The sequence below is a fragment of the Populus nigra genome, chromosome 8 (genome assembly GCF_951802175.1).
Source record: "Populus nigra chromosome 8, ddPopNigr1.1, whole genome shotgun sequence".
Classification (NCBI taxonomy): Eukaryota; Viridiplantae; Streptophyta; class Magnoliopsida; order Malpighiales; family Salicaceae; genus Populus; species Populus nigra.
The window spans coordinates 8,257,257-8,283,269 of record NC_084859.1 but is presented as its reverse complement, the minus strand read 5'-3'; the positions used below and the strand labels follow the sequence as shown (position 1 = coordinate 8,283,269).

General features: G+C 35.8%; 3 protein-coding genes and 1 pseudogene across 3 annotated transcripts; 2 read left to right on the top strand and 2 right to left on the bottom strand.

Annotated features, from left to right (window-relative positions):
- The first annotated feature begins 3,967 nt into the window (after positions 1-3,967).
- LOC133701563 (uncharacterized) lies at positions 3,968-4,387 on the top strand. The gene has a single exon (XM_062125514.1). It carries the CDS (start codon positions 3,968-3,970, stop codon positions 4,385-4,387), a length of 420 nt encoding a protein of 139 aa, XP_061981498.1.
- Positions 4,388-8,384: 3,997 nt separating this feature from the next.
- Positions 8,385-12,300, bottom strand: LOC133701046 (putative disease resistance RPP13-like protein 1). Its single transcript, XM_062124815.1, has 2 exons — positions 12,190-12,300; positions 8,385-11,989 (listed from the first exon to the last, which is right to left on the bottom strand). The coding sequence occupies exons 1-2, from the start codon at positions 12,297-12,299 to the stop codon at positions 8,557-8,559; spliced, it is 3,543 nt and encodes a 1,180-aa protein (XP_061980799.1). The 5' UTR covers position 12,300; the 3' UTR covers positions 8,385-8,556.
- Positions 12,301-19,361: 7,061 nt separating this feature from the next.
- LOC133701014 (transcription repressor OFP14-like) lies at positions 19,362-20,218 on the bottom strand (annotated as a pseudogene).
- A 987-nt stretch (positions 20,219-21,205) lies between these two features.
- Positions 21,206-23,110, top strand: LOC133700698 (uncharacterized). Its single transcript, XM_062124325.1, has 2 exons — positions 21,206-21,453; positions 22,357-23,110. The coding sequence occupies exons 1-2, from the start codon at positions 21,252-21,254 to the stop codon at positions 22,974-22,976; spliced, it is 822 nt and encodes a 273-aa protein (XP_061980309.1). The 5' UTR covers positions 21,206-21,251; the 3' UTR covers positions 22,977-23,110.
- The last annotated feature ends 2,903 nt before the right edge of the window (positions 23,111-26,013 follow it).

Sequence of the window (26,013 nt, the reverse complement as noted above, 5' to 3'; positions counted from 1 at the left end):
CATTTTTTCTGAGATGAAGAAAATCTTGGTGATGTAAAGCTTAGATTAATACAAAGGGATGACACTGATAAAATATATTCTAGTTTATCAACATGATGAATTTCATGGTTATTGTTTGTGTCACATATTTTATTACGTAGAAAATATTTGACAATCTATCTAGCTGTAGGGACACTACTCCTAAAAAAAAACTAGTAGTTGGAGGGAAAACATACTTGTATATATAATGATTTTTCTTCTTTAATATGTAGCATTTTTTTTAAAGTTAACCAATTGCAGATGCAACTTGAATTAGGCCAAGTCAACCCACTTAACTCATAATCTAAATCTTGAATCAAGCTAAGTCTTATAATTATGCTCAGAAGGTCTTAAGTTTAGATATCTCTCCCTCATCTCTATCTCTCTCGTTCTCTTTCTTTATATATATAAAGAAAACTCATCAAGAATAGAAATATCAATCATGTTTATTAGTGTGCTCTAATTCAGTATTAATCAAATAAAACAAACAAGCTTTGAAAAATAAACGAAAGGACACCAAGATTTTACATGGAAAAACCCTTCAATGTAGAGAGAAAAACTTTGAGATGGTGTTGCAAGTTAATTCAAGAGGTGAAAATGAATGAATAAAGAGATGAAGAAACAATAACATGTTTAAAAATTTTACCATTACAAACCTTTTAGTGATACATAACATTTTATCATATCTTATATTTAGTTACACATAACGTTTTTATCTTTTCCTTTCCTTTTAGTTGTAAGAACTGCCATGTGTGACTACCTTAGTAATGTTAGGAAATTCTAAAATGTAGGAATGTACTATTGTTACTGCAACTATAAGATTATAATAAAATAAACAAAAAAGGCAATGAACAATCATAATGAATGAATGTTAAGGAGGATTCAAGTGAATCACTCTTATGCTAACTTGCTATTTTATCCATTTTTTTTTCTTTATGTTTCTGGCTATTATGCTAAGTCGCTCTTCTAACAATACTCCTGGATACCATCTTGGTTATAATTATTGATATTGGATTTACTCCATGTGTTATCAGTGCCACTAACCATCAAACTCAAGATATTACACCTTATACTCGATTCTAAGATCTTAAGAAGCTTAAAGAATCTATTAATGTTGCAAACAAAGAAAAAACCCAGAAATATAAGCAGGTTATGAAAAAATTTGAGATGTATGGTCAATAGTTGAAAAACACAAAATCCGGTTATAAGGCTAAGTCTAGAGAGTTGAAGAATCTTATTAGTGGCCTCTCTTATCAATAAAGTTTCATCCTACATAAGCTGCAAGTTCTCTCATAAGAATCCAGCTTTGATAAAGATCAATAGACCTTTTTTAATGGAGATTTTACTTTAAAAACATGTTTTACTTGCGGAAGGTGACACCAATCTTAGAAGATATATAAACCCAAACATGTTTTTCCTTATTTTTATGGAGATAATGCTCATAAGTGACTTTATAAATATAATATATATTTTGAAATAGAAGAGGTTGATGACAATGAAAAGCTTAAGCTAACATCATATTACCTGGATGGTATAACATTTTATTAACACTAAAATTTCATGAAAAGTTTAGGGAGTCAGAAGGGAGTTAGAGTGATTATATGGATGCTTTGTGTAGTTGGTTTGAGGATTAGAAGGACCCATCGTAAGATTTAAAGATCTCAAACAAGTAGAAAGTTTGGAGGCTTATATTTAAAATTTTGATATCTCGTGCAATATGGTAGAAATTAATGATAAACAAGCATTGGTGTTTTTTATGGAAGGATTAGAAATGAAGATTAAAACCTAGTGAAGATGTTTAAACCAAAAACATTAAAACAAGCCTACAACTTATCGAAATTGTAAGAGAATACTTTCTCTTATAGATGATCTCACTAAAGCCTCCTAAAACATTCCTCTCAAACCATTACACTACAACCCAAACCAAATTCACACCATTACAGAACTAGTACAAAAGTTCTACTCCTATAACTGTTAACTTTCGAAACCAAACTCCAACCAATACACCACCTTACATAACCCAAACTAATTTTTATAAACCAGCTTTAAGACCTACCAAATCCATGAAGAATAAGGAACTTAAAGAAAGAAGGGCCAAAGGGTTATGTTTTTTGGTGTGATGAAATGTTTATACCTGGATATAGGTGCAAAAATAAAAAACTCTATTCACAATATATTATAGAGGTGAAGGATGACTTTGGTGAAGGAGAAGCCAAGAAGAATGAATTCCTTTTAGAGAAAATTACTCCTCATACATCAATTAATGTTTTAGAAGAAATTATAGGGTTTCATACTCTTATAATGGATATAGAGGTTAACAAACACAAACTTTTCATCATGGTAACACCTATAATTTCATCAACACTCTGATGGTTCACAAACTACAATGTAAATCACTCTTATTAAAACTTTGATGGTAGAAGTAACTAATGATAGGATAATGATTTGCTTAGCCACATGCAATAATTTTAGATGAAAAATATAAGGGGTGAACTTTGTAGCAGATATGTTTATTATAGAGCTTAACAACTGTGATATGGTATTGGGCATTCATTGGATAGTTGTGCTTAGCAATATTATATCAAATTACAAGGAATTATGGATGTCATTTAGTGGCAAGGTTAGGATGTATCACTAGGGGGGATCCTATTAAGCTTCAAACCATCAGGTTTGAAAAATCTAGTAACTTATTGGACAATCCTAACCAATTGGCAGGGGTTAGTTTATGCAGCTTGAAAAATCCTTGATGAGTCTGACAAGGAGTTGAATTTCATGACTACAATATTATCAACTACTGTAGAAGTAGATCCTATTCTAGAAGCACTGCTAACATCTTGCTAAAAGTTATTCAAGGAACTTAAAAGGCTTATCACCACCTAAGGCTCATGATCATATCATTCCTTTAAAGGAAGGGACTCAACTTGTCAATTTAAAACCCTATATGTATTCTAGCATACAGAAAGATATATTGGAGAGGATGGTTTCTGAGATGTTAGAATCAATCATAATTCAACATAGTAATAACCTATTTGGTTTTCCTATAGTGCTAGTTTTTTTGTTTTTTTTAAAAGACACTTTATGGAGACTATGCGTGGATTATAAGGATCTTAACAAACTCACCGTTAAAGATAATTTGACTACTATTTATTGGCCTATTCCTAGAAACATCAAGCATTTGAGAGGGTTCTTGGGTCTTATATGGTACTATAAAAGGCTTATGAAGGGCTATGATTTATTATGTAAACCCTTGACTAATTTACCCAAAAAGGTATTAAGGAAGATGCTAGAAATCTGCAGATGCGTGAAATTTGTAAGTAATTGCAGCAATGACTTGAAAGAAAATTGCCAATGATTTACAGCAGTAACCAAGCCTACAATCATGCTTGTGAATTAATACAAATATTATATCCATAAATATTTTGATTGCTGTAATCTTTCCTTACAAGAATATGTAATCTCAGTATAAAACTATAGGCTAAACATCAATAATATTATGTTGAAAATTACACTGTGAGCTTCTGAGTATTTTGATCTTCTTTATGGTATTAGAGCATCATCTCTCTAAGGAGAATTTGATCCCCATGTCTTCCGCAATTTAGCCTACTTCCTCCCCAAAACTTTCCCTTGTTGTTTTAACATCACCACTCAAATCAATGAGAAACTAACACCTTTATCTTTTCCTCAATGGCGAGCACAGTTTGAGGCTCTTCTAATCAGCTATGATCTCCTATACTATGTTAATGGAGAATCTCAGTGCCCTCTCTCAAATGGTACTCTACAGTCTACAGCTATAAAAAACCAATGGGTAAGGCAAGACAAGCTAATTCTTAGCGCCATCCTTGCATCCACTTCACCCTTAATCACGCCTCTCATTGCCACAACCAAAACCTCACACGAGGCATGGAAAAAAATATCAACACTGTATGCAAGTAAATTGCGTACAAAGGCAATGCAACTCAAGGAAGAACTAACATTGATTCAGCATGGAAATCGACCGATTTCAGAGTATCTTCATACGGTCAAAAGCTTGGCTGATGAAATTGCACTTATTAATCACCCCATCTCTGATAATGACTTAACCCTTTATATCCTTCATGGGTTAGGTCTAGAATTTCATGAGATTGCTGCTCTTATTCGAGCACGAGAAAAATCCCTTGTTTTTGAAGAACTCCATGATATGCTTGTTGGGCATGAGAGTTACTTAAGAAGGATGGAGGCTGCTGCAAACTTTACCAGCCACTACTTTGCCAACAAGGACACCGCCTTCTCTGTATCTCAGCAAAACAGAGGAAGCAACAGAGGAAATGGCTCTTTTCACCAATCAGGACAACACTGCCCCTTCAATGGCTCATTTAGAGACCGCCAATGAAATAATAATTCGGGCCACCCTAATTCAAATCGGCGCTTCCAGCTAAAATGTCAATATTGTGATCAATTGGGTCATACAACCAAGATTTGCCCAAAACTCCAATCCTCTGTAATGACTATTAATTGTGCTGGATCCTCAGATACTCATGATAATAAATGGTTAATTGATTCTGCAACCTTTCATAACATCACAAGTGATCTCTAAAACTTATCTATTTACTTTGAATATGACGACACTAATAAGGTTCTTCTTGGTGATGGTATAGGTTTGACAATTACACATATTGGTTCCTTAGCTTTACCCACGCCTACCAAAACTTTTCATTTACATGATACTTTATGTGTTCCTCATATTCACAAGAATCTCATTTCAGTTCATCACTTCACCAAACAGAATAATGTTTTTCTTGAACTTCACCAATTTTTTTTCTTGTGAAGGAAAAAACCACGGGGGCAATACTTCTAAGAAGTGTGTGTGAGAATGGCGTCTATATGTTTCCAAACTCCTTGGTGGCTTCTCCCACTCCAAAAAAAGTTGCTTATGTGCACGAACAGACTTCACTTAATTGGTGGCACAAACGTCTTGGACACCCTTCGATTAAAATTGTTCAACATCTTGTCAATCAATTATCCCTTCCTGTTTCAACAAAAAAATTTCCATCTTTATGTACTTCTTGTTCCACAAATAAAGCGTATAAACAACCTTTTGGCTCTACAAGTTTTTAAAGTCACTCTCCACTTGACATTGTATACATTGATGTTTGGGGTCCTGCTCATATTATTGAGATTTGTGGTGCATGCTATTATCTTCTTTTTGTGGATCATTATACCAAATATATGTGGTTTTATCCAATGTCTGCAAAATCTCAGGTATCTAGCATCTTTCCCCAATTCAAAATGCTAGTGGAAAAAAGATTTCAGTCGACCATCAAAGCTTTGTACTCCGATAATGATGGCGAATTTCTAAGTTTGATATAAGTCATTACACTACTGCTCCCCACACTTCCCAATAAAATGGTGTTACTGAAAGATGTCATCACCATCTTGTCGAAACAGGTCTTACCTTGCTTCATGATGCCTCCTTATCACTTTTTTATTAGCCTCATGCATTTCAAATTGCTGTTTATCTCATAAATCATCAACTTACTCCTCTTCTTCAAAACAAGTCGCCATTCGAAGTTCTTTTCCATCAACAACCAAATTACCTCAAATTACGGAAATTTGGATGTTTATACTACCCTCTTACTAAGCCATACAACACCTATAAGTTACAGCCTAAGTCCATTCCCTGTGTCTTTATAGGATACTCACCAACCCAAAATGCCTACAAATGCATCAACCCCTCAACTGATCGAATTTATTTGTCCAAACATGTACTGATTGATGAAACTCAAAGTTTAGTTTCAAAAAACAATTCACCTAGCCATCTATCATCCACCCGTCCGTCTGACAACACCCATTTGTTCCTCAAACCAAATTCATGTCCTGATCCCTTCTCCTGCTCCTCTCGTTCCTGCATCATCTTCGCTGATTTCCACTCCACCATTGGAGCCATCGACGAGTTTGGACATTGTTGCTGCCTCCTCTGCGTCATCTCCAGGTATTACCCCATTTCTCTTACCTTCTATTTTTGAATCAACTGATAATCTGCATCATGAGCATCTCCATTCTGATTTACATGTTTCCCCTGCATCTACTTCCCCCTTGCCATGTCCAGCATAAATTGCCACTATTCCAACCCATAATCACTCAATGACCACTCGATCGATGAACAATATTTTCAAACCTAAACAATTGAACACCGTGTCCAAGCATTCCCTTCCACCTTCCCTAGAACCAACCTGTGTGAGCCAAGTCGTATCGCATCTTGAAGTGCTTGATTTAGTAATTCCCATAATTGCAGGTTTATTTCTCTCCCAGCACAAGTACGTCCGGGACATCTTGGAGACTCAAAACATGGCTAGTGCCAAGGAGATTTCCAACCCCCTGTCCACTAATCAATCCCTTCATCTGCTGGATGGAACAACATCAGTGGACAACACTGAGTATAGACACATCATTAGCAGTCTGCAATACCTCTCCCTAACTCGTTCGGACATTTGTTTTGCAATCAATAAGCTTTCCCAATTTATGCACAAGCCAACGGTTACTCATTGGGTTGCCACCAAGAGGTTTTTTTATTAACTTAAGCGAACAATATTTCATGGTATTCATATCAGGAAAGCTGTTGCATCGTGTTTAATAACTTACGGTGATGCTGACTGGGCTGGCAACATTAATGATTGCACGTCCACATCAGTTTACATTACTTTTCTTGGCTGCAATCCTATCTCCTGGAGTTTGAAAAAACAAAGGGCTGTTGCTCAATCCTTTACGGAAGCTAAATATTGCGCGCTTGCTAATGGCGCTTCAGAAACATTATGGCTCTTTGCACTTCTTCATGAACTTGGATTTCCATTGAATTGCCACTTTCTCTACTGTGTGATAATCTTGGCACAACTCACCTTATTTTTAATCCGGTTCACCACTCAAGAATGAAGCATATCCAAGTTGATCTTCACTTTGTGCATGATCAAGTTCAGAAGGGTACTCTTCATGTGCGACACGTCCACACTCAAGACCAACTTGCTGATTTATTAACCAAGCCACTGTCTCTGACACACACTGAATTTTTATGAGCAAAAATTGGACTTGCCGATGAAAGCTCACTTTTACAGGGGCATATTAAGAAAGATGCTAGAAATTTGCAGATGCATGAAATCTGCAAGTAATTGTAGCAATAGCTTGAAAGAAATCTGCCAATGATTTACAACAGTAACCAAGCCTACAATTATGCTTGTGAATTAATACAAATATTATATCCATAAATATTTTGATTGCTGTAATCTTTCCTTACAAGAATATGTAATCTCATTATAAAACTATAGGCTAAACATCAATAATATTATGTTGAAAATTACACTATAAACTTCTGAGTTTTTTGATCTTCTTAAGAAGGATGCTTTTAAATGGTTTGAAGTAGATATAAAAGTTTTTAATGACTTTAAGAGGATCATGATTAAACCTCTTGTGCTAGTTTTACTAAATTCAAGAAAGTTATTTATAATGGAAACTGATCCATCAGGACCGGGAATAAGGATAATATTAATGCAAGAAGGACATCATTAGGACCAAAACAACAAGCACTACTAACTTATAAAAGAGAAAAGAAAGTCATATTGCATGCAATTATCTAATTGAGGCACTTTAAGATTCGTAAAGATCATGTGAAGCCTCAAATATCTTATGGATCAAAAGCTAACCACTTGATTTCAACACTTGAGGTTAGCTAAATTGTTAGGTAAATTGTTAGGGTTTGACTATGAAATTAAGTATAGAAAAGGAAAGAAGAATAATGGAGTTGATACTCTCTCTAGATTTTTAATAGTGAAGTTCATTTTTTGGTAGCGTTTACAATCTCTACTGGAATTATGGATTATATACAACATTCTTGGAAAAGGGATACTACATTTCAATTTCATGGCATGGAGATAGATTGTTTAGAATGTCTTGCTAGAAATTAAACAACAACTCCGAAATTGAACATAAAAAAGAGCAGCATCGTAAGCAAGCCAAGGTTTTCTTATTGAAGTATTTCTGTCACTCATTAAATTTGCTTTGCCTATTGATTATGTTTCTGTTTCTTGGAGAAAAATAAATTTGTCTTTCATTTCCAAAAAAGAAACATGAAAAATAAATTAGAGCCTATAACGTGTGTATATGTATGTGCTTGAGCGTTGGCCAAATCAATCTCACCAAGTCAGTATTTTTTCGGTTCAACTTGAAATCCAACACAAATTAAGTCCTGCGTGTCTCGGATCAACCAATTAGATTGGTTCGAGTTTAATAATTATGAGCAACATTCCAGTTCTCCAGCTCTTATAGTTGAGAAGCAGAGTTGAATTGGATTGAGAATTGATCATATTACGAGCTTAAAATGGATACTGTGCAAGAAATCGTTAAAGAGTTGAAAATATGAAATGGACATTAAAAGTAAACAGCTAGCAGCAACATAATTGCATGACAACCCTGTAAATTTTGCAAAGCTACTCTGTTTCTTATTGGAAATACTACAGTCCAGAATTGAATTGTAGAAATGAAAGAAGAGACGCTATGGTCTAGGCTTTTGACTCAGTTATTTATGTTGGGGATGTGAGAAATCTTGGGCCAATCTTCCCCTTTCTCCTTTTCACACCTCTTTTCCAGAACAGGACAGCCGCAGATGTCAAGATAAGCAAGGGAGGAGGGCAGCTTCTCTTCCGGCATGGAATGGAGATTACGGCAAAACCTGATCTTCAATCTTGCAAGAGAGGTGAGGTGTTGAAGCCCCTTGTAGTTCAGAGATTTCAGTTTTTCAAGACTCCAAATTTCAAGTGATGTAAGAGTTGAGGGCAGCAGTGTCTCCTCTGGAAAGGATTCCACATCATCACAATAACCAATTCTGAAGCGGGAAAGAGAGGGGAGCTTACATAAATCCCATTGCATGCGGCGTGCAATGAGACTCTGGCAACCCCATATTGCAAGTGACTGTAATTTGGAGGCAGCAAAACCCTCTTCTGGCAAGGACTCGAGCTTGGGGCAGGAACTGATAGTCAATTTTGCAAGAGAGGTAAGGTGTCGAACCCCCTTATAATCAAGATATTTCAGATTTTCAAGACAAGATAATTCAAGTGATGTAAGAGTTGAGGGCAGCAGCATTTCCTCAGGAAAGGATTCCACATCTTCATTATAACCAATTCTAAATTTTGAAAGAGAGAGGAGTGATTGCAAACCCCAATGCTTCCGGCTGTCGATGAGTTTGTTGCAATTTTGGACGTTAAGTGATTGTAATTTGGAAGGCAAACCCCCTTCAGGAAATGACTCAAGTTCTGGGCAATCTTCTATAGACAATGACTTAAGGGAAGGGAGGAGGGAGTGCATACCTTGAGGCAACGACTTCAACTTTGAGCAGTGGCCTACACAAAGCTCACTCAAATTTGGGAAAGACATGCTTTGTATATGAAGAGAAGAAATTGACAAGGAACTGGTATTCAAATCCACAAGAGACTCCAAATGTGGAGAATCCCAGATGTGAAGAATCTCCAAATTTGGGAACGACGTAGGCTGAAAGAGCTTGAGTGAATCACAGCAATGGACTTCAATTTTGTCCAAAGTAGTAGAAACTCCTATGTGCTCAATTCCTTGTAATGGTGAATTTTGAGAGTGAAATTTCTGAACCACGAGACTCAGCATCCCTGATTGATATTTTGTTAGCTGCACAGAACGAGACGTGTCAAACAATTCCATTTGACGAATGGTTGGAGCCCTCGGAAGTGAAGCCATGAGCAGCGGACATCTGTCAATGCAAAGTTCCTCTAGAGCAGGAAGGTGACCAGGCAAGGCACCTCTTAGCTCGGGACAACGTCTTATCTGAAGTAATTGAAGGAGAGGGAAAGTGACGCCATCTGAATTCCATTCACGCCATTCTTTCATATCTTCAAAACTCAAAATTCTAATCTTGGACTCGCCATTTCCGAACAACTCAGGACAAACTACATCAATCAAATCAAATGCTTCAATCCTTAGCTCCTTCAAAGACACTAATTGCCCAAGTGGAGGCAAGGAGGTGCAGTATTTACATCCTTTGAGCTTTAAGAATACGATCTTTGGGAAGGAAGAACTTCCCACCCAATCCGGGAAGCGTGTACCCCCGAAACCAATAATGGAAAGACGTTTCACATCTTTGTGAGGCTTCAATTTCTCAAGTACCCGTCTTTCATGTTGTGAGTCTTCGGTATCACCAGCCCATCTCAACTCCAATTCCTTAACACGCAGCTTATCCAACAACTTGGCGGTTTCACCATCTCGAGAAGGAAAAACATTTTGGAGATTCCAAATACGAAGTTCTCCCTGAAGATTTTGAAGTTTCCCCAAGTCTTCAATGCCAGAGCCGCTCTGTTTTCCCACAAAGAAATCAGTCAACCTCTCAAGCTTTGTGAGTTTTCCCATGTTGGTTGGCAGCTCAGTGAGGTTTTTGCACTCACTCAAGACCAGAGTATGCAGATTTGACAAATTGACTATGGATTCAGGCAAACTTTGGATTGCTGTCCAATGAAGTCTCAGAAAAAGTAAATTCTTCAAATTGCCAATTGAATTAGGCAATTCAACAAGGCACATGCAGCTGTCCAACAACAATGTTTGTAAATTATACAAACTACATACAAATTCAGGTAGCTTTTTCAATGGTGTTGCAGTGAGGTCCAAGTATCGCAAATGTTTTAAGCGGCCAATTGAATCATGCAACTGAACTACATTTTGATATGGAGCCAAAGATAAAACTCGTAAGCGCATGAAGGTCGGTAATAGATCATGCTGTACCTTGCTATCGACTCTTGAAGACCGCCGATGTGAGAATGGTAAGAATGTGCGCAAAACTTGGGCTTTATCAATGCCCTCAAATTTATCCAAGGCATCATAGTCAGTTGTCGCGTATGACAAATGACGGACTCTTCCACTAATCTTGCTCGAATAGTTACCCACCAATGTGAAGGAGAATTCTCCTGATACAACTTTTGCCAAGTCATTTATGAGGTCATGCATAACAAAAACTGATTCATTGCATCTTGATCGTTGAAAAAGTGATCTTGATAGAAGATCATCGAAGTACTCTTCCCCGAGTTTTACAATCTCTTTACATCCTTTGGGTTGAACTAAGCCCTCTGCCAACCATAAACGAACTAAATCCTCCTTTAGAAACCTGTAATCCTTAGGATATATTGAACAAAAAGCAAAGCATCTTTTTAGATGGGGTGGAAGATAGTAATAGCTCATTTGAAGAGCTGGAATAATCTCATCGTTCGGCGATTCCCATATGTGGCTCTTCAAGATCTCCTCCCACTTCTCAGCATTTCTTTCAAAACATAGGAGACGTCCAAGCGTTTTTGCAGCTAAAGGTAGACCTTTGCACTTGCTTGCTATTTGTCTACTGATTCCTTGTAAATCAGGGTGTTCTCTGGGATCTTCGCCATTAAATGCATGCTCTTTAAACAAAATCCAGCAAATGTCTTCAGTTAATCCCATCAAACGATGAATTGAAATAGGGCTTGGGCTTGATTCTTTGTTTTGGTTGCGCGGTATCGCACAGTGCATGGCTGGCACTATGTTCTCATTGCGTGTTGTAACAATGAGCTTACTTCCTGCTGCCACAGACTTGAAAGGTTTCAATAAGAAGTCCCATCGACTTTGGTCACTGCTCCAAACATCATCCAAAACAAGCAAAACCTTTTTCCCCTTCAATTTCTCCTCCAGCTCCTGATGAAGGCCATTCAAAGTCTTGGCATCACAATTTTGTGAACCAACCTCCATAAGGATATCTTTTGTTAGCTTGTGCACATCAAAATGTACGGAAACACAAACCCAGGCCTTGAGATCAAACCCCTTTTGTACTCTACTGTCATTCAAGACAAACTGAGACAGAGTAGTTTTACCAACCCCTCCCATACCGACTATGGGAATAGCACCTACAGTTTTGCCATTTGCATCAGGTGACAGCAACAATTTCACTATGGTTTCTTGATCATCTTCCCTGCCATAAAAAAATGAATCTTCTGTCAGAGAAGTAGTCGGTAATTTCTGGGTTGATTCTTTCTGGCCAATGACCTCTTTCAGACCAAGGACACCATTTCTCTTTAATAGTCGTTCAAGTGTCCGAGAAATCTCTTCCAACTTTGCCACCATTTTCTCCTTCACCTTATTGAATGGACTAAAAGAAGACAAGAAGATTACCCCCTGATCAGTGCTGGTTCGAGAGCCAGCTTCCACCTCCAATCGCATAGCTTCATAAGCAATGTCATCGAAGAAGTCATCGGCTTCATAGACAGCATCTTTGAGATCATCAAGCCAATCTTTCACCTCTGAATCAGCTATCTGCTTCTCCTCTGCATCATTGAGCAGTTTGTTAACAGATCTCATTGTTGCCTTCAAGTCCTTCAGCAATCCATCATCAAGCTTTTGGCCTTTGAAGAAGCCCCAAACCTGAGGAGAAGCAATCCTATCAAACAAAACCTGAAGGAAAGCAGAGAGAAATGATCCTCCTACAAATGCTTCAGCCATAGTTTGGGTTGTGTCAAAGAGAAAACTGGCGAAAAAAGAGAGGGAGAAATCCAAAGGTGAGAAGAATAGCTGTGACAGAGACCGTGCTTGGTTTTTACCGTGCCCAAAAGTTCGTGGGTGTCAAGGAGAAAAGAAGTGAAGTAAAGAGACAAAGCTGTTCATGGTTTACTTTGATTAATGGTTTGAAGTCTCTGTCAAGTGTCAACTACATCACTGATACCGCAGTACGCGTTTAATATTCAACGGAAATTGTAGGCCTCAAGGCACAGAAATTTCTTCGTTGGTTCCTACTTTCCTAATAATTAGGATTTTTTGAAGTATAAGATGCAGAAGGAAGAGGTCCGATTGATTTTTTTTTTTCAATAGTGTACCTATACTTTTTGTTTTTTAGTCTAGATTTTTTTTTAATCATAGTTTTTAGATGCGTGCAGCCAATAACATTAGTTAAAAAAATTTCACAACTGCATCCAGGTTTGTGGCTTAGCAATCTTGATAAATAAATTCCTTATCTTTGCATTCTAGATTCGAACTTTTGTGTGTATATATATTATTTTCATGGTGTTTTATTTACATATTAGATTTGTAGGGTGTTTAATAGGTCTAGAGATTAGTCATGGTACGTGTAAGCTGGCTCGGACACCCCGGATTATCAAAAAAAAAAATTCACAACAAAAAACTTGATTTGTAAAAAATTTTAAATTGATAAAATTTAATCTAAATTTAAATATGGTCAATATAAGAATATATTTAAAAAAAACAAAGAAACAAAGTAATAATATTTTAATAAAATTAATTAACCTGTTAACTCATAAGTTAATACAATATTAACCTAGTGACTTTTTAGTTGTTTTTGTCACGAGTCAATTCTTGGATCTATAACTTGTTGGAAAAGAAAAGGATTAAAAAACATGCTAACAATATATGCTTGGAGACATTATCCTGGCTTTAACCATAACCTAATGTGATATAAATACCTCGTAAAGTGTGCGTGGTGGTATTCTTTCGCTGTCATATCCTATGCATTGGTTTTTTTACTATATTGGATTTGTAATTGCGTTTTATTAAAATTTTAATTTTTTTTTGCTAAAATTGAGTACAATTTGTACCTTTTAGATCGTTTTGATGTGCTGATATCAAAAATGATTTTTTAAAAATGAAAAAAACATTATTGGCATGCATTTCAGCACGAAAAGCTATTTCAAAAGCAGCTGCAACCACACTGCCAAACACGCTATAAAGACAATTCAAGCAACTTAACCTCCGTATAAAAGCTTGAGATAACATCATTAAAGTTAGTTTAAATAATCAGATTTTAGATTTATTTTTTAAAAATTATTAGTTCGAGTTTTACAAATTTTAAAGTCACTGAAAGCTTATATAATTGTTAATTTTAAGGTCCATGTAATTAGTCGAGCTGTGCGGAAGCAGGCCCGAACATCTACATTAATTTAAAAAAAACAAAAAACTTGAAATAACCATAACTAGGGTAACGAAATTCTAGACATTTTTCTCTAGACACAACACTATTTGGATAAGGCTACCATTATTAATTCAACTATGCTGGCCTCATTCAGTCTTTATTAGAGCATTTTTGCTTCTTTAAATCATTTTTGGCTAACTACTACTATTAGCTTTTCCCATTAACTAAACTATCTCTATACTATATATAGGTTTTGTTAGCATATGATGGCTCTTAGCCAGGCGCGCATGCATCAGTACACAGTTTATGTAAATTGAATATTCAAGATTTGCTTGGCATTACCTTGGCAGATTGTATAATAGCATCTCGTTGTCATTTACACCTTTTCTTCTCTCTCTTCTAATGATTATAGTGTTTTCCATTCAAAGAACTCAGGCTTCATGAATCGTCGTCGTCATAGAAATAAGTGATAATATGTGATATTATTGTTTTGATTATAAAGTTATTTTCTACACGAGGATGGGAAAATGATACTTTGTTTTTATTAACAGAAACATATGATGTTTGATAACAAATATTCAAACTTGGGTGGGGGCATTAACTTTTGGTTTTTAACATGAAAAGAAAAATTACTACCAGATTTAACAATTTTTTCCGACAGAAATTTTGTCGATATTTACACTAATATTTTGTCGATATGTATGTTATTGACGAACCCACGGACACAAACAGTCCACTAGAAAAACTCTCGCCGGTAATACATATATCAATATAGATTTACAAATGGACAAAGAGCGCCAAAAACAATTTACTCATTTTATTTTGCTGGTATATCCTTCGGTAAATATAACACATCACTGACAAAATATCATCTTTAATTCCATTAGTGTGTTAACAGTAATAGTGATATTTATAGTAATTTTTTCCAACTCTTTAAAATATACCGACAATCTAGTTCCGTCGGTAACCTCATCAGTAATAGTGGCATTTACAACAATTCTTTTCCAAATCTCTGAAAATATACCGATGGTGTTGTGCTGTCGGTAACCCCATAAGTAATATATTTTTTAAAAAATATATTGAATAGAAGTAGAAAAATAATTAAATAAAATAAGTTAGTATAAAAATCAAATATTTATTACAAATTTAAACAATTGTACATTCAAATACAATAAATCTAAAATAAAGACGACCCTAGAGGAGGATGAGGGGGCTGGTCATCCTTGAGACCGTGGGGTCAAATAGGAGATGCACATGAACCACCCATATGTTATCTCATTTCCATTACCAATTGGTCATTTGATCATGTACCCGTTGGTCTAATATCGTCGCGAACTCCGAAGTTTGAATGCTCATAATTGATTGCGAGCATTCAACTGTTGAAGCATTATGGGTCATTCACAAATTCTTGGCTGTAGTGTTAGATTGTATACTCAATTTCTATTGTACCCATCAGACGATGCTGCCTCCAACCACAAATCCAGATCGATATCCGGATGGGTCGAAGGATCATCTCCTTATTTCTCCTTTAATCAGCTATTATATGTATCCTGGAAAGAAAAAATAAATTTATCAAATTCAAGGAAATAATAACTTAAGAAAAAAAGATTAAAAACCAACATACCACAAAGTGCTGATCTCGGTTATCAACAAATTGCTGCATCTTTTTTTGGTGGTCATCATCGCACATGCATTTCCATAAAAAAGCTTCATTGGGTTTAACTCGCTTCTAAGAACCATAGCCTGCAATAAAAAAAAATATTGTTAGTTAAATATACTTATAAAAAACAACTAATAAAAAAATGGATGTAATAAAAAAAATCATACCATTTGTTTTGCATGCAAAATAAATGGAATGGAGTCGATAGTGTGCGTGGTAACAGAACCGTGAACACTCCGGTTCTAGTTTTTTGTACCAGATTGTGATCGTTGAGTGAAACACGCGGACATCACATACTGAATGTATTCCGCCCATACAACCTTTAAGACATACTGTCATGTCATGTCATTTCAGCTTAGAAGCTCTTTTTCTTTCGTATATTTTTTTGGCTTTCTTTTGCAGCTCGTACCAAAAATCACGTAACCTACATGATACACATTAATTATCTATTAGTAAATGAAAAATAAAATTTTAATATTTGAAATAAAAAAATTTATATTGAATTCTATCTTACCTAATTCCAGCATGATTCTCTCAAACCCTCCTCACAACATTATCATTAGCTCTCTTCCATTCAAAATTTTCCTTGAAGTAAAAATTTATAAAAGGAAAATTGTAATAATTTCAATAAACTGCCCATATTAACATAAAAAAAATATTTAAGTTAATACTAACCTTGAACATTGAAAACCATGCATTGAATTGCGGTTTCCATTCAGGATGTTTGAAAACCTAGCTCTATTGAAACAATTGAATTTCCATCAATGATTTAAAGGTCAATGTTATTGTTCTAGCAATCTCAATGTTTGTAAACATGAAATTGCATTTGTTAAATGATATTATTTTTTAAAAATTATTAAACAGGTTGTTGTGAAAGCAAAACAAACGTAAATTGAAAGGTCGTCCTTCCATTGGGCCTCATACTTATGGGTAAATGGATCCCGCTATGAAAGGACCCCCCTCGATGTTGCGACATTGCACTCGACAAGTCCACGTCGTGAGTTGATGCTTGTGCCTCAAATGCCTATTCTTGGTTGGCACCTAATGATTCATGGTCGTTAACATTGCTGCTAAAAGAACTAGTAATGATCTTGTCCTCGCGACGTGTAATAGACTAGGCATCTACACAAATTAAGAATACAAAATAAATAAACAATTTCTATTTTTTTTTTAAAAAAATTTGACAGCATCTCTCCTATATCTACCTTAAATTTTAAAACCTACAAATACACAACATATATGCAATAAATTACTTGATTTTATTCAATTTCTTCTAACAATTTAGCATAATTCAAATTCATAGAAAATTTTCATTTTCTACATGACACTATTTTTAATTATAAATTTATAACAAATTATTATATTTTTTTTGAAAAAATTCAAAATAATAATTAAAATTAATCTACACGTTTAATTGAAATTGAACAACAAAATTGAAAAACAAACAACAAAAAATCATCAAAATAATGTAAAAATTATTACAATAACAACTAAAATTCAACGCAATTATTTCTAAGTGATAATATTTTTAATCCTGATTTTACAAAAAATTATTCTACATGGAATAAATGCAAACTAATAATTAAAATTATTCCTACACATTTAATTGAAATTGAACAACAAATTTAAAACGAAAATAACTAAAATTCAACAAAACAATGCAAAAACAATAACAACTAAAATTCATGTCATTTATTAATTCATAAAATTATGAAGAACACAATATTGAACAAATATAATGCAATAAAAAAAACAAAGAAAAAGAAAAAGGAATGATAAATTCTTACCTTAATAGCGTGCTTTATTTTGGCTCTTAATTAAAAAAATATTAATAAACCCAAAAATAAAAAGAAAAATAAGAAGAAAAATTGAGAAAGATAACATACCTTAGGATGAGAAGGAAAGAGAATTGCTGATCTTGGGTGAGAAGGAGAGAGAGAAGAGAAGAGAAAGAGAGAGAAACAAGTGTGTGAGAGAAGAAGATGAAAACCCGATTTGTCATGAATTAGGTCTTTTATTTTATTTTTTACCGATAGATAATTAAATATTAACATTTTCTTCAGTGATTCCATTTGCAAGGTCAAATGGAAGTTTTCAACTTGCGTGAAAATTTTCAGAAAACCCCTCCAAATATTACTGATGACTTTTTATTTTTAGGAAAAAATGTGAACAATAAAAAGATCATTGATTATAACTACATTGAGAAGTGAACAGTTCTCATTGTCTCTAGAACATATCTACGAAATGTACGTTTGTTGGTATACCCATATGTAATGAACACCGCGAACAGTGCTAGGGTGAAGGGAAATAGTTCTCATGGTCTCTAGAATATACCAACGGACACATTTCATCAATATACCTGTATGTAATGAACACCATGAATAATGCCAGGGTGAAAAGGAATAGTTTCATGGTCCCTTAAATATACCATGAACTGAGCCTTTAACTTTTGCCTCAAATGGTAAATGTATTGGTAGATGCTTAATTGAGTCGAAAAACAATGAAGAGAATATTATTTCAAGTTTGCATATTGTTTGGACGATACTTATTTCAAACCTCTCCATTTGTTGTGTTTGGAACTTGTTGAAGCATATATCTATAAAAAAGTGACTGATATCTGCAAGTGCATCCTATATCCTATTGGACAATAAATCCCGGTAAACTACTGGAATGAGTGTTTGCATAAACATGTGGCATTCATGGCTTTTTATTCTATACAATCTGCAATTCTCTATATTTCATCAACTTTGATATATTTGAGGCATGTCCATTAGAAAAATACATACTTTTAAGTCATTGGTAGACAAGTAATTATGTATTCTTGTCTAAGGCAAAACTGGCTTTGGGCTTTGCGACCCGTGACTCAATATAAATTAACTCTATATTTTTATGCTAACAAAATAAACTTATATCCATTCTAGTCTTGATGTTATCCTTTGTCTTCCCCTTCATGTCTATAATCGTGTTGAAAATGTTCTCAAACATATTTTTTTCTATGTAGATACCACATAAAAAATAAGATATGTAGTATGATTATTGATAATGGTACTTGTACTAATATTGCTAGCACACAATTTTAGTTAGAAAGTTTAACTTGATTACTACTAAGTATGCTATACTGTATAAACTTTAATAGTTAAATGGACGTGGAAAAGTTAGGGTGACGAAACATATTTTAATCTTATTTTTAAAAAGAAGATATAAGGATGATGTTTCAATATTTCTATATAAATTGCCCACCTATCGGAGAAACAAAATTCAAAGCTACCGCACCGAGGTTTGTGGCCCAGCGGTCCTGGCAGGGAATTCTCTGCCTTTACATCCTAGGTTCGAGTCTTAGTGCGCATGCCTGTCACCCTCGCGGTGTCTTACTTGCCTACTAGGCTTGTAGGGTGTTCAGTGGGTCCGGGAATTAGTTGCGGTGCGCGTAAGCTAGCCCAAATATCCCGAGTTATCAAAAAAAAAAAAAAAAAATTCAAAGCTACGCTTATAGCATGTAATAATTCCTAGCTAACTAGTGTTCTATCGGTAGTACCGGGGAACATGCGACAAACAAGACCAATTTAAACATCCACAAATCGCACCGGAAATCATAAGAATACAAATCTAAAATCATAATTAACAAAGTTGTTGGTCGTGTGTGTGTGTGTGTGTGTGTGTGTGGCCTACAAGGTGAATGAGGTCAAGCACAAGGACTATTGTTCTTGAACCACCAATTCAATGTATAATTCTTTCTTAAACCAAGAGATACATATAACCAAAACCTTACGTTATATTTTCCAATTTCTTCCTTCCTGATCCTGCAATTGGAGAATTCCGTGATCTGTATCTGGATTTTTGCGCAAACCAACAATGAGATCTACGAAAGCATTGAGTATGAACTTGTGTGACGTTTTCTCGTTCAAATTCAAGTAACAAAACAAAAGTTCTTCCATGAAATCCCATTCAACCTTCCCATTATTCTGCAATTTCTCTTCCACCATTTCTTGCATGGACTCTCAAAAATCATCGTAGGGACTCAGAGAGTCGGTTAGTGCTGCTGCGATGCAGTCATCTGGTAGCCTAACCTGCTTTATATCATTAGAAGCAACTGTGGCAGAGGCGTCATCAAGGTTGTTGCAGCAGGTTGACATTGACGTTGAGGTTGAACCCATGTTCTTGGAGGTGGCTGTTAAGCTGGACCGTGCCTCCTCTACAAGTGAACTGGATGGTCCCGGCGTCACAAAGAATCGATGGGAGCTGCAAAGGTCCAGTGGTGGATCAAGGAACCTAGGTGAATCAATTAAAATCTCTTTATAGCTTCGAGTTTGATCAGCTCCTCTAGATCTATGGTCACTTCCCTTATGATAATTTCCATCGTCATCACTGATATAGAGTGAGCTAAAATTCTTGGAAAGGAAGCGATCGACATCAGAGAGTGTTGTTGAGACACCCTTATTGATCTCTCCTTCTTCATTATGAATCTCATTTTGCTTACGAGCAATGGCAAAGGACAACGTTCTAGGTCGGTTGCAGCCTCTTAAAACCCATTTCTTTGAATCAGGATAAAATTGGACATTTTGGATAGGGTTTTTAATCTTATAGAGGCACTCTTGGAGCGACTTTTGGAGTTTCTTTGACATTTTTTTTTAGTTTTCTTTGATTTTTTTTTTTTGGGGGGGGGGGGGGGGGTGGTCATTTTTTTTTTTAATTTGAACATTTTAAGAATGGAAAAGGGGATCAAATGGGAGTATTTTCTTTTAGTGATGGGCAGGGCTAGGGCTAGGGCTACCTGCCCTAAGTCAAGGACTCTAAGGCCTTTTAATTATAGATTCGAGTTAAATAGTTAATAGAGCCCGTTCGTACAAGAACCCCCTCTTAATTATTTTGAATAGTTAATTATTAATTAGTACTTTTAATTTGATAACATTAATTAATTTGGTTTTTAAAAACTATACATTTAATCCCTATATTTTAAAATTCTCCTATAATCCCAATCCTTTCGTTTTCTTTTTTCTTTTTCCTTTTGGTAATACCTCAATCCTTCCTTAACTTTCCATTATTTTCCATTTTTTTCTGATTTTAATTAGTAAAATAAATAATATCAAATAAAAGTAGATCATTTTTTTTCCAAGAAAATGTATATTTTACCCTAATCTTTTTCCCTAAATGGTACGAAATAATAATATTGTTGGAGTTGATACACAAATCATTTAAAATACAAAAATCGGAGTAGGTTTTTTTTTTGGTAACCCAGGGTGTCTGGGTCAGTTTACGCGCACCACAACTAATCTCCGGGTCCACTGAATATCCTGCAAGCTCAGTGAGCATGTAAGACACTGTAGGGGTGATAGACGTGCATAGTAAGGCTTGAACCCTGGTGCAGAGAAAGGGAACAAGTCCATTCTACCGCTGGCTACAACCTCAAGTGCTTGAGTAGGGTTATTTTGATTACGAAAGAAAGCATTTTTTAGGGAAAAAATAAATTGAGGATAGTCAACGTTGGTCAAAAGATCAATTAATTATTTTTTATTATATACTGACTAATCAATTAGTTTTGATAAACTATAGGGACTAAAGTATAGTTCACTCGTATTTTGAAGGGCTAAAATATACAGTTTTGTGGTAATCCAAATCTGTTTTGGCAGGATACGGAACTTGGAGGGGGAGGGAGCGATGGCCAGCGATGGCAAAGAAGAGAGAAGAAGAAGAATCGTGGAAAGAGGGTCGGACCGGATGGCTCTAATCACCGGCCAAATTCAAAGTCTCGATTCGTCTTCATCACAAGCATCTTCAACAACATCAAATTACAGTCACCTTGCACATGATAATCCATCATCCCCATCAACCACGTTCTCTCAACATGCTCAAATTGATGGTACCTTTTCCTCCTGTTTCCAAATATATATGTCACCAGAAATTTTGTAAGCCGTTTTTTGTGTTGATTTGGGACAGGAATGACAGTATTTCAAAAATTAGGCAACATAAATTATCATCTGCTGTGCTGTATTGAGATAAATGAGAATTTGGTTCTCAAAATTTTTCATTGAAAATGGGCACACGTTTTTTCTTTTTTCTTTTTTTAATCTGGATCATGAACCCCAACCCCTCCTTCTGATTTTTCCATGTTGCGATGCTTTAGAAAATAGAGAAGCCAAATTTCAATACTCCATTGATCATTCTGGAAACCAGCTGTTCTTGTAGCAATATCAGATTCTCCATAGGCATATTAATTACATAGTTTATGAATTTCGTTTTTTGAATTGATGAAATCCGGTGAAGGAAGATGCCCTTTATTCCAATTCATAATTTGTTGCAAGTTAATTGAATTAGCAGCTATGCCTGTAGGCTATAGAGGAAATATGCGGCCAAATAACATGGATGCTTATCCCTGATTCCAGACCTTAAATTGATAATCAATAATAGTTTTCTTTGTTTTTTTGTATGAGTATGCTGAATTTCTTTTCTCAGCTGCTGCAATAGGTTTACCGTCGCAGTTTCACCCTTCCTCTGCCCATATTATTACTTCAGAATTATGCCTGGATTGTTTCTATTAAAAGAATTGAACTTGTGAAATTAAGACAAGTCCCTGTATGCTAAACAAGGACCTGCTTCTGTCAACTTCATAATTTGGTAGCTCAGAGTGGTTTGGTTTGCATCACAAAACATTGTTTTACTATTCTATCAATTTCTTATCCAGTTTGCTGGTGTCATGCATAATTTGTTGTGAAGGTCACAACTACTTGTTTCATGTTTCCCTTTGCTCTTATGGCTGTTACAGCTGGTTCTGGAGGAGCAGATTATGAGTCTGGTTCTAAATTTCCGAAACGAAAGGCCAGCAATGAAGCTTCCGAAGGGATCGACTTTGACATTAGAGACCAAGTAGAACAACATTTACAGGAGCGAGTGACACCTACAGAAGCTTACAGCAATATGACTGAAATACAAACGTCTATAGTGACACCATCAATTCGAAAGGCATCAGATAAGCCCAATTTTTTCTCTTCGAAGAGAATAAACTCCTGCATTATAGCCTCCCAGAGATCTCGTGTTATTTGTTCTCTCATAATAGCTTCTCTCGTGCTTATATCTTACATTGATTATCCACTGCTTGGAATTAACATAGTTAGTTCAGAGAGCATTATAGCCTCTAGGCCTCTTTACATAGTCCTGCTAACTGATGTAACAATTGTGCTTGTCCGACTGTTTCGTGAAAGGGGAAATCATGGCAGTGAGGAATCTGAGAGAGAACGAATGGTATCTAAGGAAGATGGAGATAACTGGGTGGGAGCAGTTAAGCTCTTGGAGAGAGGTTTGACTGTGTATCAGGCCGTCCGCGGCATCTTCATTGACTGCAGTGTTTATTTAGTCGTTGTTATCTGCACCCTCTCTCTATTGTAGTTTTGATAGCAAGATGAATATTTGTAAGCTCTTGGCTGCATGGAGTATGGATCCAATTCAGCAGAGCAATAATGCTTGTTGTAAAATCCCTGAACTCATTTGTTCATGTCAAATTCCATAAACACCATTACTTATACTGTAATTATTTCCTTCCCTTCCTCCCTATATGTAGTAAATCATTTTGAATCAAAGCGTCCCTTTTGCAATATTAGAGATAAGTTACCAAAATAAAATTGTCATGCTTCATTAATTGTCAACTCCCCCAATCCTCGCCGAATATGTATATACATCAACCTTGGTAATGGGAAATCTGGTGATTAATCAGATAACGAAATCTCCATGATCTTCTCTATCTAATAAATGAAGATCGCGCTTTGAAATAATCCACCTTTCAATCACCTCAAGTATATGCTTCAATAGGAAGTACTCGAGGGTGGATTGACTCAGAAACTGAAGGTAAAACACTACTTTTTTCCCTCGGTAACGTGACAATAGGAAATGCTTCTATATTTTGCTGCTCAAGAGAAGCAGAGATCATTGGAACATTATGGTACTCAAAGTTACAAATAACATTTCAATATATTATGTGTACAAGTTGATGGCATTAATCTGTGTATATAACCCTAACTGATAAAGTTCTACAGTACAGTTGCAGATAAGGGGAAAGCTGGCTGGCGAGCTGGCTTAGCAGGTATATTTGGGCCATGGTCAGATCAAGCAACAACTATGAGCAATGCGAACTGAGTGACATTGATGAATCCGATTAATTGGCACTAGCAGCATCATTGGCATAGAGGGCTGCCAAGACGCTTTATCTCTTCATGAAGAGTAATGCAAAGCAGTGGTAGGCGAGCTTTTATTGGTTAGTTTAGAGGGAAGGAGTATGCCTTCCATATTGGTTGGTGAAGATCAGCTTGTTGGCCCAGGGCACTTCAAGTTCAAATCATTCATTCAATGAATTTACGGGCCGATGCAAACAATTAAATAAAAGATTGAGGTTGCCTATGCTTGATCATGGCTGTCTGTGCTTCCAATGACAACCGCAGGTTCTCATGTTTTATTTTGCTTTTTAAGTAAACGCCAAGGAGCTGATATTGTCATAATTTAATTATGCTGAATCGTGGCATGAAAATTGCATGCCCTTTGTTTTTCATTCTATCCTAATCCAATGCAGAAAATAAAGGGGCTAGCATCTTTCTTTCTGGGCCATGCTAAAGGGTTGCCTGGGGAGGCTCGAAAGATGCATCAGCTTTACTGTGACTGACTTTATTGCTTTAATATCCCTCCTTTTTTTAGTCTTGGGTTCATATTGATTTGGAAAAAGTATGAATTAGAGGGATTGGTGGGCTCTGGGCAATAGTACCACCACCCTTTTGTGCAGGAAAGAGATCTCTAGTTTTGGGTTTTTCTTTTTTTATTACAACTTCTATCATGATCTACTCTTTTCAGTCTAGCTACACTTGCCCCTGCAAGGAATCCCATGCAAGTAGCTCAAAAAGGTGAGAAATTTTAAAAAATGGCATGGCGCCCCTGGCACCTCCTCTTAATGGGTTGATATGTGGAATGCGAGCCCCATGAGAAATGGCCTAATAATTTGAAGTTTGAACAGTTGAAATCTTCATAAAGTTTTAAATGAGACAGCTGGGACCTTGTTCAACAGGAGAAACGATGCACAGTGTCTCATCTAACAAGAGCCCCACAGTCAAAAGAACCTTATGGAGATGAGTGTAATATATTTGACCCCATAAAAGAAAAGGACTCCGGAAAGAAACAAACCATGAGGTGGTTTTTGGCACCATCTTTGCTAGAAAAATATATGGTGTAGCAAAGAACCCAGTTTTGACCGAATAAGTAGTAGAACACACTGCTAGCGGAAAGAAGTGAATTCGAAATGTCAAGCCTCTTTTTGAGCATAAAATGAACCTCAAATTCATTTTTAAATTAAGATTTTTAAAAAAGAAGAAGGATTTTAACAGTTGAAATCGAATGAAAATGGTAGGTACGCAGTGAACTTTCCTGTAGCACATGAGCTTATCTAGATAAGTGATCAGCTGGTAGTGAGCCCACTCGTCTATATGCAGTGTGGACCACTAGATCAACATGATTCCTTCTTTAATAATTGGAGTTGTGATATGAAGAGAAAGCTATTGAATGTTATAAAGTGCATCCCATTGTCAAAGCCCTAGACTTAGTAATACTTATAAAGCTTGCATTTCTTGAAGGAGCAAAAAGATGATCAGAACATGCATTTCCTTAACTCTTCTTAGATTTAAATTACAAGAAATTAAGGAAGCTAATAAAGAACTCGATTAATAACATAAGAAGAGAGATAATTCTTAGTTTCTTAGCTGAACTGCTGGAAGTAAAGATATATGTGCTCTATGATCAACATAACAAATTTGATTTTCATGAAGAATAACTAAGAACCTCAACTGCGTAAGTAAGTAACCAGCAGACAATGTTCTTACTAAAATTCCTGAATTCATCAAGCTATACCAATCCACCTTTCTCAAAGATCCTTGAAGGGACGGCAAACCTAGCCGAGAAAGACCGGGAGCTGTCATCAGGGTTGGACATGATCAAGCCATGATCAAAATTCTGAGAGTAAGTGTAGGGATCATAAGTAATATTATTAGCCTGAGCCGACGATGAACAGTCAAAAATCTTTCTTTTTTCCTTCACTATCTTCCTCCACAATAATCTCCACCTTGGTGACTTTGATTCATAACTGACCAGTGCTTTAAATGACCCAATCCGATCATACCCCCTTTTTGCGTAGCTATTCATGTTTCGACTGCCTGAGTTGCACCATGCCATGGTCACATAAAACCAAGAAATATTCGTGTTGCCAGATCTCCAGAGAAGCTGCAAACTAGTATTTGCTTCTGTATAGCAGAGAGTCTTGCTTTTGAAGTGCAAGATCAACTGTTCATATTGAAGTCCAAAGGTACTCAATATGCTGTCCCAGAGTCAAATTATGCAAGCTATATATATACACACACAAAACATACAGGGTGCGGGAAAAGTAATGTAGCCC

Excerpts from the sequence above, each read along its gene's own strand:
- LOC133701563 (XM_062125514.1), top strand. The coding sequence starts at position 3,968 with ATGCAACTCAAGGAAGAACTAACATTGATTCAGCATGGAAATCGACCG.
- LOC133701046 (XM_062124815.1), bottom strand. The coding sequence starts at position 12,299 with ATGATCTCAAAGATGCTGTCTATGAAGCCGATGACTTCTTCGATGACA. Across the intron at positions 11,990-12,189 it reads GAACCAGCACTGATCAGGGG|GGAAGATGATCAAGAAACCA; the intron begins GTAATCTTCTTG and ends TTTTTATGGCAG.
- LOC133700698 (XM_062124325.1), top strand. The coding sequence starts at position 21,252 with ATGGCCAGCGATGGCAAAGAAGAGAGAAGAAGAAGAATCGTGGAAAGA. Across the intron at positions 21,454-22,356 it reads TCAACATGCTCAAATTGATG|CTGGTTCTGGAGGAGCAGAT; the intron begins GTACCTTTTCCT and ends TGGCTGTTACAG.